This window comes from Oncorhynchus keta, chromosome 4 (genome assembly GCF_023373465.1).
Source record: "Oncorhynchus keta strain PuntledgeMale-10-30-2019 chromosome 4, Oket_V2, whole genome shotgun sequence".
Lineage (NCBI taxonomy): Eukaryota > Metazoa > Chordata > Actinopteri > Salmoniformes > Salmonidae > Oncorhynchus > Oncorhynchus keta.
Window position 1 is genome coordinate 61,845,014 of NC_068424.1, and position 12,551 is coordinate 61,857,564.

Consider the following 12,551-nt stretch of genomic DNA (forward strand, 5'->3'; position numbering starts at 1 on the left):
GAATGAACTACAAAAATCTCTGAAACTGGAAACACTTATCTCCCTCACTAGCTTTAAGCACCAACTGTCAGAGCAGCTCACAGATTACTGCACCCGTACATAGCCCACCTATAATTTAGCCCAAACAACTACCTCTTTCCCTACTGTATTTCATTTATTTAGCTCCTTTGCACCCCATTATTTTTATTTCTACTTTGCACATTCTTCCATTGCAAATCTACCATTCCAGTGTTTTACTTGCTATATTGTATTTACTTTGCCACCATGGCCTTTTTTTGCCTTTACCTCCCTTATCTCACCTCATTTGCTCACATCGTATATAGACTTGTTTATACTGTATTATTGACTGTATGTTTGTTTTACTCCATGTGTAACTCTGTGTCGTTGTATGTGTCGAACTGCTTTGCTTTATCTTGGCCAAGTCGCAATTGTAAATGAGAACTTGTTCAACTTGCCTACCTGGTTAAATAAAGGTTAAATAAAAAAATAAAAAGCATCCAAGCTGTCTAGCTAGATAGCTACTTCCAGTCAAATTAGAGAAAATCTCACTGACCAGTTGACTACCCCTAGCAGAGATGGTTAAGTTGTTTTTATGTTATCCAGAGCACTGGTGACTGTAACGGTGCTGCTGGCAACAATTTAATGCCGACGTTTACTGATGCCGGCCATATTCAGATGTTGAGCGTTCGTAAATTCATCAGTTATTATGTGCTCTAGCACACTCAAAAGCGCTCTGAAATCAGAGTAGATAGCCAGAGTGAATTTATGAATGCACCCTCAGGCCAATCCTTGAATGCAATGATAGGCTGTGTTCCAGGCCATCGTTGATGCAGTCATGTTACACTATTTTCAGATATCATTATGCTCTGAGATTGCTAAATGTGATTTGTTTCAAGTGTTTAACATCTCAGGAACCACATGTTATATGTGCGGCATGACTGCAGTAAAGCCGACCTGGTACGTGCCCAGTCAAGCAACTAGGGTCATCTAGAACCATACATCTGCATACATCAGACAGACATAACATGTTATGAATATCAGTCACAGGAGGTTGGTGGCACCTTAGTTGAGGCTTGTGGTAATGGCTGGAGTGGAATGGTATCAAATACATGGTTTGCATGTGTTTGATGCCATTCGCTCCAGCCATTATTATTAGCTGTTCTCCCCTGATATCAGTGAATAGGAGTAATTCCTTAGGAGCCATAGAAAGTAGTTACAAATTGTCTATTGAATACATTCAAAACTCTGTAAACCTGATGTGTTATTTCGTACGGTTTTCAACATAATCAGCAGTAACTACACAAAGAAACTGGTTAATTCAGACAATACATAACTTTTAATGTACAACGAATTCTTGACAGAAATCCATTCCATAGGTGAGATCTGGGATCAGTGGATATTCTCAAGTCCCTGTAAAGAAGAGAAAGATTTAGGTAGGCCTAAGCAATGCCTGACAGACACTAGTAATATAACGTTACAGTACTTTGTTATTGCAAAAACCTGAATTCATTGCCTGTTTACCTTCGATTTGTAATACAAATCCACTCCTGACACACGTCTGTCTCTCTCCATCAGATACCACTGATATGGAACCCGGGCGATTCTCTTTTCCTAAAAGTCAAAGAGAAGAAGTGTTAACATAGCTAATTTAGTATATAGAACTAGCTAATGGTATTACGTCAACCAGTTCAAAACTTCACATTTAGCTAGCTAGCTATTGCTGTCATTCAACACATCGGTAAGCAAATATCTCTCACCTTCCCCCCGTTGGTGAGTTTGTGGATCTGTGCAGTGAAAACCCCAGGAAGGATGAGACAAACAGTCATGACTCCGAGACCGGGAAGAATTTCATACCACATAACTGCAATGTGGGTGACGCAAGTGACAAAGGCTTTTATTTGTCAGACACGCCAAATACGACAGTTTATTTTGCTAACTTGCTAAGAAAGGCTAACAAAATGTCGACCAACCTGAATAGTTCACGGTCATCCGTTCACTTCCGGAAGTTTCACATTGAGGAAGCGGAAGAGAGAGGCCCAACTCGGCGGAAAATCTGTCTCCCTCGAAGCAGGTGACGTTTTTTCGATGTTTTGCCCACCAACCAAGGAGTGTTTCAATGGAGGTCAATGAGTGTCGAATTTCCCCCCCCCCCCACAAACAAAAATGTTTATTTGCTTCGTGAGGTTTATTTGATCGAATATAAATTTCGTAATGCTTAAGTTGTTACGAGTGTACTGGTATAAGTAGGACACGTAACATCCAGGAAATTGAGAAAAACAACTTATATCGGAGATGTCTCAAAATGGCTATGCATATTCATGTCACGAGGTTAGTATAGCATCGCATTTCAATTGAACACAGGCAGGTGACGTCAACAACCCTCGTCAAATATTAAAGCGTGATTACAATAATGAGCTCTATCCACCAATGCAAAGAAAGGATAGGCGGGAGCTAGTTAGCCCGTCGTGCAGCTTTGTGGACAACGGCTCCCATTGTTATAGGGCGTAGAGAGATGTATCTCGTCCGTATATCCATAATCTTTGGTCTCCCAAAAGCCAATCAACAATCGTTAGCAAACAAGCAAGTAAAAAAAGTTGATACAGGGCTGTTGATTGCAACAGGTTTATGGCATAACGATGAAAGAGGACAAGGAAAACACTCGTCCGATTGAGAAAATTATGGAGATAAAATGCGAAGATACTGAAAAAACGGAGAAGCCAAAGCCAGAGAAGAAAGAAGCAATGACGAAGGTACGCCAGCTAACAACATTTAGCTAGCTAAGCCAAATAGCTAACGTTAGCTAGCTACATGGATTTCACTAGGATAGCTCCTCCTGTATTGCTTGCTAGCTAGCTAATAGAGCAGGCGTGATTAACCTTTATAATTGAACTTGGTTAACGTTAGCTAGCTTTTGAATGTTGCATATTGAAGAGATCTTTAAGTTATACAAAAAAAAAGAAACGCAACAATGTCATTGATTTTCCTGAGTTAGAGTTCATATGAGGAAATCGGTCAAGTTAAATGAATTCATGAGGCCCTAATGGATTGCACATGACTGGGAATACATATGTATTTGTTGGACACACACCTTATGAGCCTCGATCTCCCAACGGTATTTTGTGCATTAAGATTGCCATCAATAAAATGCAATTGTGTTTGTTGTCCGTAGCTTATGCCTGCCCATACCATAACCCCACCGCCATTATGGGGCACTATTTATTAACAACGTTGACATGAAAACGATTGCCCACACAACGCCATACACGTGGTCTGCGGTTGTGAGGCTGGTTGGACATAAATGCCAAATTCTCTAAAACAACTTTGGAGGCAGCTTATGCTAGAGAAATTCATAGTAAATTATCTGGCAACAGCTCTGGTGGACATTCCTGCAGTCGCATGCCAATTGCATGCTCCCTCAATTTGAGAAATCTGTAGCGTTGTGACATCAGCACATTATAGTAGCCTTTTGTCCCCAGCACAAGGTGCACCTGTGTAATGATCATGCTATTTAGTCTGTTTCTTGATATGCCACACCTGTCAGGTTGATGGATTATTTTGGCAAAGCAGAAATGCTCACTTAAAGGGATGTAAATACATTCGTGTGCAAACTTTGAGAGAAATGTTTTTTGTGCGTATGGACCATTTCTGGGATCTTTTTCAGCTCATGAAACATGATACCAACACTTTACGTGTTGCGTTTATATTTAGCTAGTGAGTCTTAACTTAACTAATACTTTTAACCATCTGGCTTTGAGGGCTCGGATATTCAATTGATAAGTTGGTTAACATTTGAGTGTCTTGTTTTTTCCACAGATCATTATCCGACGTCTGCCTCCTAGCATAACCAAGGAGGAACTGGAGGATCAATTGCAGCCACTTCCAGAAGTGGACTACCTTGAATTTTTCTCCAATGACAGCAGGTGCATATAGTCTGTTGTTGATTACCATTGTCTGTCAGAATCACATATTTGGTACCCTGGTTACTTACTTAGCTTTTCTCCTGTACAGCATGTACCCCCACGTCTTCGCCAGAGCGTACATCAACTTCAAGAATCAGGAAGATATTGTCCTTTTCAGAGACCGGTTTGATGGATATGTGTTCATTGATAATAGAGGTGTGATTCATTTCAGTTCGTTAAAAGATTGATGGTTAAGGCCTCCCGAGTGGCGCGGTGTTCTAAGGTACTGCATCGCAGTGCCAGCTGTGCCACTAGAGATCCTGGTTCCAGTCCAGGCTCTGTAGCAGCCGGCCACGACCGGGAGACCCATGGGGCCCAGCGTCGTCTGGGTTAGGGGAGGTGGAGGTTCTTGTCCCATCGCGCACTAGCGACTCCTGTGGCGGCCCGGGCGCAATGCACGCTGACACTGTCGCCAGGTGCACAGTGTTGCCATACAACACATTGGTGCTGCTGGCTTCTGGGTTAAGCGGGCATTGTGTCAAGAAGCAGTGCGGCTCCGCTGGGTTGTGTTTCGGTGGACGCGCGGCTCTCGACCTTCGACTCTCCCGAGTCTGTACGGGAGTTGCAGCGATGGGACAAGACTAACTACCAATTGGATACCACGAAATTGGGGAGAAAAAGGGGTAAAAATAAATAAGATTGACGTCTAATAAGAACCACACAATATATGCCTACATTGCAGCAACGTCTGAGTGAATTGTGTATTAGTGTTGCCCCTTTGTTTTCAACAGGGCAGGAGTATCCAGCCATTGTTGAATTTGCTCCTTTTCAAAAGATTGCCAAAAAAAGGAGTAAGAAAAAGGATGCCAAAAGTGGAACAATCGACGAAGGTGAAAATGTTACGTTAGTCATTATATGGTTGGTTGCAATTGCACACCATGTACAATACATTTGGATACAGACCCCTTGACTTTTGGCACATTTTATGTTACAGCCTTATTCTAAAATGTGTTAAAATAAAAATATATATAATCAATACACCATACCCCATAATGACAAAGCGAAAGCAGGTTTTTAGTAATGTTTGCAAATACCTTATATACATAAGTATTCAGACCCTTTGCTATGAGACTTGAGCTCAGGTGCATCCTGTTTCCATTGATCATCCTTGAGATGTTTTAACAACTTGATTGGAGTCCACCTGTGGTAAATTAAATTAATTGGACATGATTTAGAAAGACACACACCTGTCTACATAATGTCCCACAGTTGGAAGTGCATGTCAGATCAAAAACCAAGCCATGAGGTTGAAGGATTTATCTGTAGAGCTCAGAGACAAGATTGTGTCGAGGCACAGATCTGGGGAAGGGTACAAAAATTCCTACAAAATTGAAGGTCCCCAAGAACACAGTGGCCTCCATCATTCTTAAATGGAAGAAATTTGGAACCATCAAGACTCTTCCTAGAGCAATCGTAGGAGAAGGGCCTTGGTCAGGGAGGTGACCAAAAACCCAATGGCTACTCTGACAGAGCTCCAGAGTTCCTCTGTGGAGATGGTTGTCCTTCTGGAAGGTTCTTCTGTCTCGGCAGCACTCCACCAATCAGACCTTTTATGGTTGAGTGGCCAGACAGAAGCCAGTCCTCAGTAAAAGGCACATGACAACCCGCTTGGAGTTTTCCAAAAGGCACCTAAAGGACTCTGACCATGAGAAACAAGATTCTCTGGTCTGATGAAACCAAGATTTTACTCTTTGGCCTAAATGCCAAGCATCATGTCTGGAGGAAACCTGGCACCATCCCTATGGTGGTGGCAGCATCATGCTGTGGGGATGTTTTTCGGGTGCAGAGAAAGATCCTTGATGAAAACCTGCTCCAGAGCGCTCAGAATCTCAGACTGGGGCGAAGGTTCACCTTCCAACACAACGACCCTAAGCACACAGCGAAGACAATGCAGGCTTCGGGACAAGTCCTTGAGTGACCCAGCCGGAACCTGGACTTGAACCCGATCGAACATCTCTGGAGAGACCTGAAAATAGCTGTGCAGCGACGCTCCCCGTTCAACCTTAGAGCTTGAGAAGATCTGCAGAGAAGAATGGGAGCAACTCCCCAAATACAGATGTGCAAAGCTGCTGCTTCAGCAAAGTACTGAGTAAAGGTTCTGAATAATTATGTAAATGTGATATTTCTGTTTTATATTAATTTGCTAAAATTTCTAGACCTGTTTTTAGTGTGTCATTACGGGGTATTGTATGTAGATTGGTGAGGAAAAAATGTATGTCATAAATTTTAGACTAAGGCTGTAACGTAACAAAATGTGGAAAAAGTCAAAGGGTCTGAATACTTTCCAAATGCACTGAACAAAAATATATATGTAAGGTGTTGTTCCCATGTTTTTATGGGCTGAAATAAAAGAACCCAGAAATGTTCCGTACACGCGCACAACTTATTTCGCTCATATTTTGTGTACACATTTGTTTACATCCCCGTTACTGAGCATTTCTCCTTTGCCAAGATAATCCATCCATCTGATGTGTAGCATATCAAGAAGCAAACCAAGCCAGCCCATGCATGACCTTCACATCCGGTTTCTTCATCTGCGAGATCGTCTGAGACCAGCCACCCGGATAGATGATGAAACTGTGTTTGCACAACTGAAGAATTTCTGCAGAAGTTGTCAAACTGTCTCAGGGAAGCTCATCTGTGTGCTCGTCATCCTCACCAGGGTCCTTACCTGACTGCAGTTCGGCATCGTAACCATCTGCAGTGGACAAATTCTCACCTTCAATGGCACGTTTGAGAAGTGTGATTTTATAGGTGAATCCTCAATGTCACCCATTGAGCATTTGTGGGATGCTCTGGATCGATGTGTACGACAGTGTGTTCCAGTTCCTGCCAATATCTTGCAACTTCGCACAGCCATTGACGAGTGGTACAACATTCCACAGGACACAATCAGCCTGATCAATTCTATGCAAAGGAGATGTGTCATGCAGCATGAGGCAAATGGTGGTCACACCAGATACTGACTGGTTTTCTGATCCACGCACCTACCATTTTTTTTAAAGGTATCTGTGACCAACAGATGCGTATCTGTATTCCCAGTCATGTGAAATTCATAGATTAGGGCCTAATGAATTTATTTCAATTCACTGATTTCCTTATGAATAGTAACTCAATTCAAATATTTGAAATTGTTGCGTTTTAATATGTTTGTTCAGTATAGATCCTCTAGCTGTAATTTCCCACTGAGACACTGTTTGTTCATTAGATGCTGACTACAAGAAATTCCTGGAGATTTATAATGGTGATGATGAAAAGTTTACATCCACTCCTGAGACTCTACTGGAGGAAATAGAGGCTAAAACAAAGGAACTAGTGGGTATGTAAACATGGCGGTAAACATTTTCTGGTTCCATTTGGTTGAAACCCAAATCAGATGAAACATGCTAGATGAGTGTTAATGTGAGATGAAGTAGTCTGCCGAAGGGGTATTTCAGTAATGGAGGATTTTGCTTATTTTCTCCGCCTTTAGCTAAGAAAACGACTCCCCTCTTGGACTTCTTGAAGAACAAACAGGTATGTATAGCCAGTTTGGAATCTATGTATTTTAGCTGTGCTTCTCTTGCATAGTATATGAGGCTGGACAGACTATTCATGTGTCGTTGACTGCTGATGGTCAGAGAATCCGTGAGGAAAAGAAAGAGGAGAGGAGGAGACGAGAGCTAGAACGGAAGCGCCAGCGGGATGAGGAACGTCGGAAGTGGAGGGAGGAGGACAGGAGGAAGCGCAAAGAAGCCGAGAAGTTTAAGAAAGGGGACAAAACTTCAGAGAAAGATAAAGACCAGGCAAAGGAGGAGCCAAAAATCAAGGTAAGGAAAGGAGGAATCCTTTCAAACTACTCAACTGCGTGATGATACGGGATCCCTAAGCGATTGTAGCAGAATAACACCGACTGCTTTTTTTCATGTTGGTAATGCGTTTGTCTCTGTTCAGCTCCTGAGAAAACCAGACCGGGGAGATGACGTGGATGTGGAAAAGCCTAAAGAGAAGTCAAAGAAACCTGAGAAGGACAAGATGAAAGACGACAGAGGTCCAGGGGGTTCTGATATGAAGAAGCGCCAAAACCATGAAAGCAGGGAGGATAGGGGATCACGGAAGTAAGTTGTCACTGCCATTTTTTTATTTTACAGATGTTACAGGTCTTTAAAACCTCTACAGGATAGCCCCCCTGCACATCGGTTGAGCTAATGTGATTAGCACGAGGTTGCAGGTAACAAAATACATTTCCAGGACATAGACATATCTGATATGGGCAGAAAGATTATCAAGAATTTAAGCTAAAGGCACTGTCCAATTTACAGTAGCTATTACAGTAAAATAATACCATGCTATTGTTTGAGAAGAGTGCACAATTATGAACTTAAATGTATTAATGAACCTTTTAGGCACATTTTGGCAGTCATGATAAAACATTTTGAACAGATATCAAACTGTTCATTGGATCAGTCTAAAACTTTTCACATACACTGCTGTCGTCTAGTGGCCAAAATTGAAATTTCGCCTGGGCTGTAATAATACATTATGGCCTTTCTCTTGCATTTGAAAGATGGTACAAAGAAAACGCATGTTTTTTTATTTTAATGATCTTTTACCAGATCTAATGGGTTGTTCTCCTACATTAATTTCACATTTCCACAAACTTCAGTGTTTTCTTTCAAATGGAACCAAGAATATGCATATCCTTGCTTCAGGTCCGAAGCTACAGGCTGTTAGATTTGGCTATTTCATTTAAGGCAAAAATTGAAAAAAAGGGTACGATCCTTACGGCTTATATTGTATTCATGTTAATGTGTTTGTCTTTCACAGAGCTGATGAAGATGGACACAAAGAGGGACATAGAGATGGACACAAAGACTTCAGAGAGCGAGACATAGAAAGATACAGGGACCGCGAACGAGACAGGGAGAGGGAACGGCGGCAGAAAGAGAAGGAGCGCATCAGACGACAGGATGAGGATCGACGAAGGAGGAGGGAACGGCACGACGGAGAGAACTCATACAGAAAGCGAGAGGACGAAGGGAAAAAGGAGAAAGGAGATCGTGTCTGGGAAAAGAGAAAGGGCGAGAATGCAGGAGACTCTGTAAGCCATACTTCAAGCCATACCGATAAGCCTAAAAAGTCAGAAGAAACCCTGAGGGAGGAGAAAGCTAAAAGAGATCGTTTAAGAAACAAGGTAGTAACTTCAGTCTTTGTTGGAATGTAGTCAAATAAGTTTTTCTGTATCAATCAATAATTCTGTCCTGATGTTTTGACTTGGGGTAATCGGGATACTTTTTATTATATTTATACAATTTTCTCCCGATCACATTCCTGAATACTTTTGTCCATTTTTTTTGTCTCTTAACCATAGTCATGTTGTTCCCTTGTGAATCAGGATCGGCCTGCCATTCAGCTTTACCAGCCAGGTGCTAGGAACCGGGGAGCTCGAGGTGGTGGAGGAGGAGAATCTCATGCTGGGGAGAGAAAGTCAGAGAGTGAGAGCAAGAGATCCCAAGAGAAGGGAGATGAATGATAAAAAAATGACCACAAATAAAGAATGATAAAACGAGTGAGGAGAGGGAGAGAGATTTGCTCTGAGCCAAGCAAACTGGTGCCAGAGAGGCGCCTACAATGATGATCCTGCAGAGCCACATCCCATCCTCCCACTCACAACCAGAGGCAGGGATGTGACCATGGTGCCCCCCTCAGTGCCTGAATGTGCCCCTTTTAGTTTTGTTTCTGAAGAAAATCAAGGGAAAATTAGCACTTCCTCTTAATGTTTGTGAGAGTTTGATTATAGGGTACAATGAGACAAAGCCAAAGCTTTCTAGGACCACATGAATTTTAAGTGACCTTACTACAGTATTGGTACACAGTCTGTGCTACACAGTTGCAAAGCATGGTTCTTATATTGAATAGGCTTTCACCCTGATTGGTTGTGTATTCTCTTTTTATCACATAAAATAGAACATTCTCTACTTTCGGAACAGTATAGGAGATTACTGATTTAAAGATATCCTGTTGCATCTATTAAAATCTATTTTGTTAACTTTTAGGCATATTTTAGGTTTATACTCTGTACATTTAAGGAGCGACTGCCTTTAAAAAGCAACAAATCACTTTGAAGATGGCCAATGTGGCATCGATATGAGTCAAACTGTTATTCTAGTGTCAAGATGGACAAAGTGTAAATTGGATACATTTGGTCATAGTTAAGTCTCGTCTATAACTGAGTTTGGAACATCCGTGCGTCACAACGGGTAAATTAAGGTTTGTGTTTTGATTTGACGATGACCATTTGCCCACTAACATGGGGTGAACAGCTGCAGTGATTGCGCTTTATCCAATAGTATCGACAGTGAGACAGACCTGCCCAGCACCGCCGACGTTGTTTACGTAAGACAACACCTTGTGGATTTTGTTAGTTTTTTAAAACTTGAGAAATACTACCAAACACATTCGATGTAAAATCGCGCAACTAAAACATCCTCGGCAAAAACACCCTGAAAATCTGTTATTAATTTAAGTTATGTTAGATTCATTCTGGGGATATTGAGGAAGTGAAATAGGCATCCGCGTCTACAGTGTCATGGGGACAAACAACCAAACACGTATACAAGACTGATATCTATTTTTTCAAATAAGCAACAGAAATAGTCTACAGGTAACAACAATAATACAATATTAAGTTATGTTATTTCACCGATTCGGGAGAATGAAATAGCCATTTAATTGTACATATTAAACTGAGCTATGCCTTGATTTGAGACGACATGGAACCCCCAATGGGTGACTATTAACCTTAACTTGTGGCCTTCCCCGTCATACATATATGCATCTTCATACGTAAACAATGCTACTGTATGGTTAACAACATTCTAATTGGAATAAACATTTTGTGTTTCTTTCATAATTGATGTAGCCTTGCTAAACAATGACAAATGACCGCAATAAATAATGTTTTGTTCTAAATTGTGTATGGGATTTATTCATTACTCCATATTGGTATGTACTGTAAATAGTTTCAAGAAAAAACATAACGCTAACTTTTTACAAGTGGTACACAGACATCATGATGCAATGCGGAAGGGATCCTCGTGATGGCGCTGTGGGCGCGTAGCGCAAGAATTTTCTCCACTGATTGGTTCGGATTGCATACATCACCACCGCTTCCCCTCCTGCTTTCTCTTCGGCCTCCGCCATTGTGGTGTAAGGACTGTACACGAAATGGTAAGTTGAAATCTTATAACATCCTTGTCCAGTTAAGTGAAATGCGTACTTGTTCATATCATTCGCAAAGTGTTTTTTTACGGCCACACCGAAAGCCTTTATATTGTTTCCGATAGCAGTATTCAGTCCTTAGAAAAGTACATTTTAGTATAGTGTAAACCAAGCCGGTTTCTACTGAAAAATGACATGTTATGTAAGCAGAGCTGCCTACAGTAACAGTTGTCACACTAACAATATTTTCTTAAATGTAATGTGAAAATTGTGACGCTTCTACTTACACTCGTCTACCGGTAAAATAAGTGCAAAACACTAAATTAGCTAGCAGGCTTAGCAAGAAAAAACGTCAGTTTCGCCTGGCACGTGATTAAATAAACGCAGGTTTAGCTAGGTAACATGACTCATCTCTTCATTTCAGTCGTCCCACAAGACTTTCAGGATCAAACGCTTTCTCGCCAAGAAGCAGAAGCAGAACAGGCCAATTCCACAGTGGATCAGAATGAAGACTGGCAACAAGATCAGGTATGCGTGTTATCTGCCTCACTCTATACGGTGTATAACTGGTGCTGAATGCACGATATGTCGGTCTAAAGCAGGTCTGCAATTACAGTGCTTCCATGCAGTGGGAGTGGTGTCATTAATCCTGCTGAGAGTAATCTAATCTATATCAAATTGTATTTCTCACGTGACAAATACAAAAGGTGTAGATCTTACAGTGAAATGCTTACTTTACAGGCCCTTAACTAAAATTTAAAGTAGTTAATAATTAAATGTGGCATCCACGAGTTCACAGCACCTGTGACATATTCTCTTTTAGTAGAGCAATGGAGAAGTATCATAGCTGTACTGAAGTAATGTGGTTCTTATCCAATAGTAAGGTTGAATGTCTTTCAATCATATTGGGGCTGACATCCCCATTGTGGATGTAATCTATTGGCCATGCCTCAACCTAATTTCCTTGCTTTTGGGCATATGGAAATGACTCATTTGATATCTGCCAAGTTATTAAGTTACATATAGAAACAAGCTAGTGTTGCAACCCGTCTTAATACCAAGGAACTTTAATGACGCCACCATGGAGACTGCTTGGTAGTTCTATTATCAGTCCAACTCATTCCTTGTTTCAATGTTCCAGGTACAACTCCAAGAGGAGACACTGGAGGAGGACCAAGTTGGGCTTGTAAATGCACAGGTCTTCAGATCTCCAGCATCTTCCACCTGCTGGGCCCAGATCTGGAGGGGAAGCCATACTATCTGGAACAGTGGTCTTTTTGTACAGATACTCTGGTTATGCTTGTGTTTGACAATTAAAGATTTGTGAACAATTAGATTTGATTGTGCCATGTGAGTGTTTTCAAAACTCAATAAATCAGTGTTTCCCAAACT

General features: G+C 41.4%; 3 protein-coding genes and 1 non-coding gene across 4 annotated transcripts; 3 read left to right on the forward strand and 1 right to left on the reverse strand.

Annotated features, from left to right (window-relative positions):
* Positions 1–1,313: 1,313 nt before the first annotated feature.
* ndufa1 (NADH:ubiquinone oxidoreductase subunit A1) lies at positions 1,314–2,133 on the reverse strand. Its single transcript, XM_035767269.2, has 4 exons — positions 1,971–2,133; positions 1,758–1,861; positions 1,522–1,611; positions 1,314–1,410 (listed from the first exon to the last, which is right to left on the reverse strand). Exons 1-4 carry the CDS (start codon positions 1,987–1,989, stop codon positions 1,390–1,392), a joined length of 234 nt encoding a protein of 77 aa, XP_035623162.1. The 5' UTR covers positions 1,990–2,133; the 3' UTR covers positions 1,314–1,389.
* A 283-nt stretch (positions 2,134–2,416) lies between these two features.
* upf3b (UPF3B regulator of nonsense mediated mRNA decay) lies at positions 2,417–10,910 on the forward strand. The gene is made up of 10 exons (XM_035767252.2): positions 2,417–2,750; positions 3,814–3,920; positions 4,009–4,115; positions 4,691–4,789; positions 7,168–7,278; positions 7,432–7,475; positions 7,580–7,768; positions 7,893–8,056; positions 8,766–9,132; positions 9,334–10,910. The coding sequence occupies exons 1-10, from the start codon at positions 2,637–2,639 to the stop codon at positions 9,469–9,471; spliced, it is 1,440 nt and encodes a 479-aa protein (XP_035623145.1). The 5' UTR covers positions 2,417–2,636; the 3' UTR covers positions 9,472–10,910.
* Positions 10,911–11,000: 90 nt separating this feature from the next.
* On the forward strand, positions 11,001–12,495 carry rpl39 (ribosomal protein L39). Its single transcript, XM_035767281.1, has 3 exons — positions 11,001–11,168; positions 11,584–11,687; positions 12,301–12,495. Exons 1-3 carry the CDS (start codon positions 11,166–11,168, stop codon positions 12,347–12,349), a joined length of 156 nt encoding a protein of 51 aa, XP_035623174.1. The 5' UTR covers positions 11,001–11,165; the 3' UTR covers positions 12,350–12,495.
* Positions 11,755–11,883, forward strand: LOC118384097 (small nucleolar RNA SNORA69). The gene has a single exon (XR_004825799.1). It is a non-coding gene; the product is annotated as a small nucleolar RNA SNORA69 (small nucleolar RNA).
* Positions 12,496–12,551: the final 56 nt, after the last annotated feature.